Here is a 4,293-nt window from a genome sequence, read left to right as displayed (position 1 = left end):
AAAAAAAAAAAGGGGGGGTATATTACTATACAGGTTATTTTATATGTCTTTTTGAGCCTAGGGTTAGGCTCATGGATGATAGGGGGGGAATTGTACTGGGGAAAATGGTTCATACTCTAAAGAGTATTATATGATACAGGAGTAAGGGCCTTAGGTGTTATATAATATAGTGAGGATATATAAGGAGAGGAGAGTAAGGAAGATAAGAGAGATATAGCTTCAGACAAGAACAAGATAACAGAAAACCAGCTTTGCTTTGCCTTATACAGAACTTCGCCTTGCTTTGCCCTGCTTTGCCTTACTTTACTTTACTTTATCTTTACTTTACTCTTCCCTATTTATTTTATCTTCTTTTATACCCTTATCCTAACTATCTTATTCTACTTCTAAGCTTCTTTACGGTTCCCATCTGTGGGAGGCTTCTCTCTTCCTCTTGATTTTCTCACCCTCAGGAAGGCCTTGACATCGAGTGTCCTACCCCCTGAAGTGGCGGTCAGCCTAAAACCTTTACAATACTAAATAGCTCTGGAAGATCCTTTTAATATTATATAGAATATCTCCCTTCTTCAGGATATATTAGTTAACTTATCTTTAGATCTAAGTATATGTATTTCCTTTTAAGTAAAAGATTATATATATAATTTTCTTTTCTTTAATTTCAAGCTTATCCTAATTCCAGTAAATATAGATTCTAAGTTAAGACCTGAAGGCTTTATATTTAGATCACTCTCCCTCAAAGGGTTTAGGTAGATTAACTTTAGGTTGAGCTATATCGTTATTAAAAAGGTTCTTACTTCTAGAATCAGAGTTTAAGTCGGATGGATCAGAATTGTCAGATAACTGAATGTCTGGTAAGATCTCCGAATCTCTTAGTAGTGGCAGAGGTGGTGGAGGTACTGCTGTCCTAAATATTGATGGCCTAACAGTACTAGTACTTGAAGTAACCTTAACCTTCTTTTTTAGTAGACCAGACTGTTGTTAACTTCTGTTACTTCTCTTAGAGACAGTAGATATAAGATATTGTTCCTTACCCTATCCAATAATTCGGTAATTCAACTTTTATTAGGAATACTTTCCTAATACTGACTAGCTTTACTAATATAAGCCACTTTGGAAGGGTTTAGCTTCCTAGAGTAAAGGAATAATATATAGCCAGAGCTTATTATAGAAGGAATATAATAAGGTAGTTATATTTATAACTTAGAGTAGCATAAGCTTCAAGAGTATGAGAAAATATTCAAACTAACTACTAGCTACGCTAGACAGTTGAATTATGAAGAGACACAATACCTATAGAGACAGGATGTTTATATAGACTGTTTTCCTGATATCCTTATTGCCTTGCTTATTCTGATTATTTTTGGCAAAATAATCAGAATAATCACTCTAACTAATCAGCAATATCCTAACCCTCAATCATTGGTTAGTGCGCTCATTTTGATCATTTTCCCAAAAATGATCAAAATGATCACTCATGTGATCGATCACGTGTTACTTCGTAACATCGGTATTGGGAAAGTATTCCTAACATTAGCCTAAAACCTTTACATTACATTAGTGAAGCTAGTCGGTACTGGGAAAGTATTCCTAACACCTACCCCCTGAAGTGGCGGTCAGCCTAAAACCTTTACAGCGCGCGCGCTTAAATCCTAATTAGGAAAGATATAATAAGGCCCTCTTTATATTTTTAGCAAGAACTACTTTCGGGCCTTCCCTTCTTTATGTAATATCTTGATTATTATATAATACTTTAGTATAGCACTACCAAATAGATAGTTAATAGCCTTATCAGTTTACCTCACGTAATAACTTGAGCAGATCACTTCTAGTGGTTCCGTGACAGATTCCAGCACCCCATTTTGGATAGGCCATAGCTTTTCGAGCTTCTCCAGGACTAGCTTGCCATGTTCCTTCATGCCATGTCAGCTTTTATTTATAAGCAAAGAGCAGGACTACACACCCAGTCCGATCACGGGAATCAAACTGCCAGTGTTCAATTTGAAGTGACTTGGTGGAGCCATTTCAAATCAGGAAATATTCCGTTGAAATAGTACCCAAAGGATATTCGGTCAACACACAAATGAAGTCTAACATTTTATTTATTCATAGAACGAGAACCCTAGCGGCCAAGGACAGGAGAATATGTTCAACACCACCCGGATCCAACTGCCATTTTCCGAAGTGAAGCTATCGAAGGGAACCGTTCATGCTTTGAAAGGTCCATTACCGCATTCAAATTTGGGACCTTTTAGCTGGTATCAGAATTCGGCATTGAAGTCAGCCACAAAATGTCATTGGACTTAAGGAGTAATCGGACATTCTTTAACGGCCAATTTATTCTCTCGTCCATCGGACATCGTCATGGAGCTTGACCATTTAGAGTTAGCGTCGGGAGTCCATATTTGCCGTAAATACTGCCGGTTGCAGACATTCGTCCAGCTTACGATGTCTTTTTTTGCTTCAGAACAAGAGAGTTTTGGAGATTTTCTTCTGCGGAGGGAACCTAAATTTTGTTCAGCGATTCGCTGATTGATTCTTCCTGCTTTCATTGAACCGTTTTAGCGAGTGCCCATACTGTACCTTTGGATATTAGTGATTCGTTCTTTTTGCCGCTATCTTGCCAGATTAAAGGCTCAGTTTCCGATTCGAGACTTCACCATGTTTCATAAGCTCTTAGTCTCCGGTGACCGAGCAGACTTCACTCTGTTGGCTTTCAACCCGGTCAACAATGAGCTGGGCGTGATTGCGAATTACAAAGCACCTTTCAACGCATCCTGGGTTGAAGTTTCGGCCTCAACGCATGATATTGACCACCTCATCGGGCTTTCGGAGGGTGATGAGTCTGGCCTCCTGTATACGTTCAAAATCGACCACGTGAGAAACACGTGCGAAATTACCAGCCAGCAGCCAACCTTAGGCGCTCCTGCTCACTGTGAGTAACGAAAATCAGATATGGAGCAGATGTTCATCAGGATTTATAGTTATCACCTTACGCGACAATTCCGCCGTGGCGCTTGCTACTGTCAGTATACAGTAGTGTGCAACTTGTCCTATCATGCACTCACATTTTTATAGTATATGGGAGGTTCTGTGGCCCTCTACAGCGCTTCTATCACAAAGGATGATGGTTTGCTACTCACAGATACTCCTCGTGTGGAAACTTTACCAGCCTTCCCATACGAGCAAGTTGGGCATGGTCCGAATGCAGACCGGCAACGACAGTGCCACATTCACCAAGTGGTTGAAACGAGATGCGGTTTACTGTACGCTCCAGACTTGGGATCGGATCGCGTGTGGATTCTCCGTCGTCATGAGACAAAGCTTGAGGTTTGTGGCTGGTTGGAGTGCCCTGCTGGCACCGGTCCACGGCATGCTGTGATTAGTCCAGATGGTAAGTTTTTCTTGGCCCGTCAAGGGCATTCAAGCTGACTCGACCCAGAGAAAATCATGTATGTAATTGGCGAACTTTCGCACACTGTTATTGCGTTTTGCTTGCCAAGTAACCCCACAAATGGGATCCTGCCTCTCAACGGTTTCGCGCCAAATGTTATTCCACCAACTGTTCATCCCGACCATCAGTATATGATGGATGCAGCTGAAATATGTCTCCATCCATTTATTTCGAACGTTTTATACGTTAGCAATAGATGGGAAAGACATATAAAGCAACGTCAGCCTCATCTCCAAAATGTCCCTGAAGACTTACCACCTGGGGACGATGTGGCAATTATTTTACTCTCAGAGGATGGCACAAAAGTTGAATGCATAAAGCACGTGCGAACAGGCGTTGATGTAATCCGCGGTATGCGTCTCAGCAACGGTGGGCAATTTGTCGTAGTTGTTGGTCAAGAGGGCGGTGGGGTTGAGGTGTATAAGATTGGTGGAGATAAAGGCGATAACTGGACTTTGGCGGCAAGACTGAACGACAGCATAGAAGGCGGACTGAAGCACGCGATATGGTTATAGATTACTGAGATTTGATCACAGAAAAAAAAAGCAGATCGTACGTGGCTTAGTAACTGACCTTCTGTGTATGGGAATCAAAAGAGGTTTGGCATCCCTACTCCGATAGAAACAAACCCGTGCAAGCATCGACCGTTGTTTCACGAAATTAGGCAAAGCTTACTTCAGCAACTGACGGTGTAACTTCAAAGCTATTCTAAAGTCTGCGAGATGAAACTAGACTCCGTCAGAAGAGGGACCGTTCTAGCTTGGTTCTCAGATGTTTGGTATCCGAGAAGCAGTACTTTTCGAATGATGACTTCATGCATGTCTCGCTAAGTTACGTGAACT

At 41.3% G+C, this 4,293-nt stretch overlaps 1 protein-coding gene across 1 annotated transcript; it reads left to right on the top strand.

Moving 5' to 3' along the window:
* Positions 1-2,463: 2,463 nt before the first annotated feature.
* On the top strand, positions 2,464-4,235 carry PV09_09436 (uncharacterized protein). Its single transcript, XM_016363494.1, has 4 exons — positions 2,464-2,932; positions 2,982-3,022; positions 3,076-3,391; positions 3,440-4,235. Exons 1-4 carry the CDS (start codon positions 2,659-2,661, stop codon positions 3,964-3,966), a joined length of 1,158 nt encoding a protein of 385 aa, XP_016208693.1. The 5' UTR covers positions 2,464-2,658; the 3' UTR covers positions 3,967-4,235.
* The last annotated feature ends 58 nt before the right edge of the window (positions 4,236-4,293 follow it).

This window comes from Verruconis gallopava (assembly GCF_000836295.1).
Source record: "Verruconis gallopava strain CBS 43764 unplaced genomic scaffold supercont1.68, whole genome shotgun sequence".
Classification (NCBI taxonomy): domain Eukaryota; kingdom Fungi; phylum Ascomycota; class Dothideomycetes; order Venturiales; family Sympoventuriaceae; genus Verruconis; species Verruconis gallopava.
This window is presented reverse-complemented; position numbering and strand designations above follow the sequence as displayed.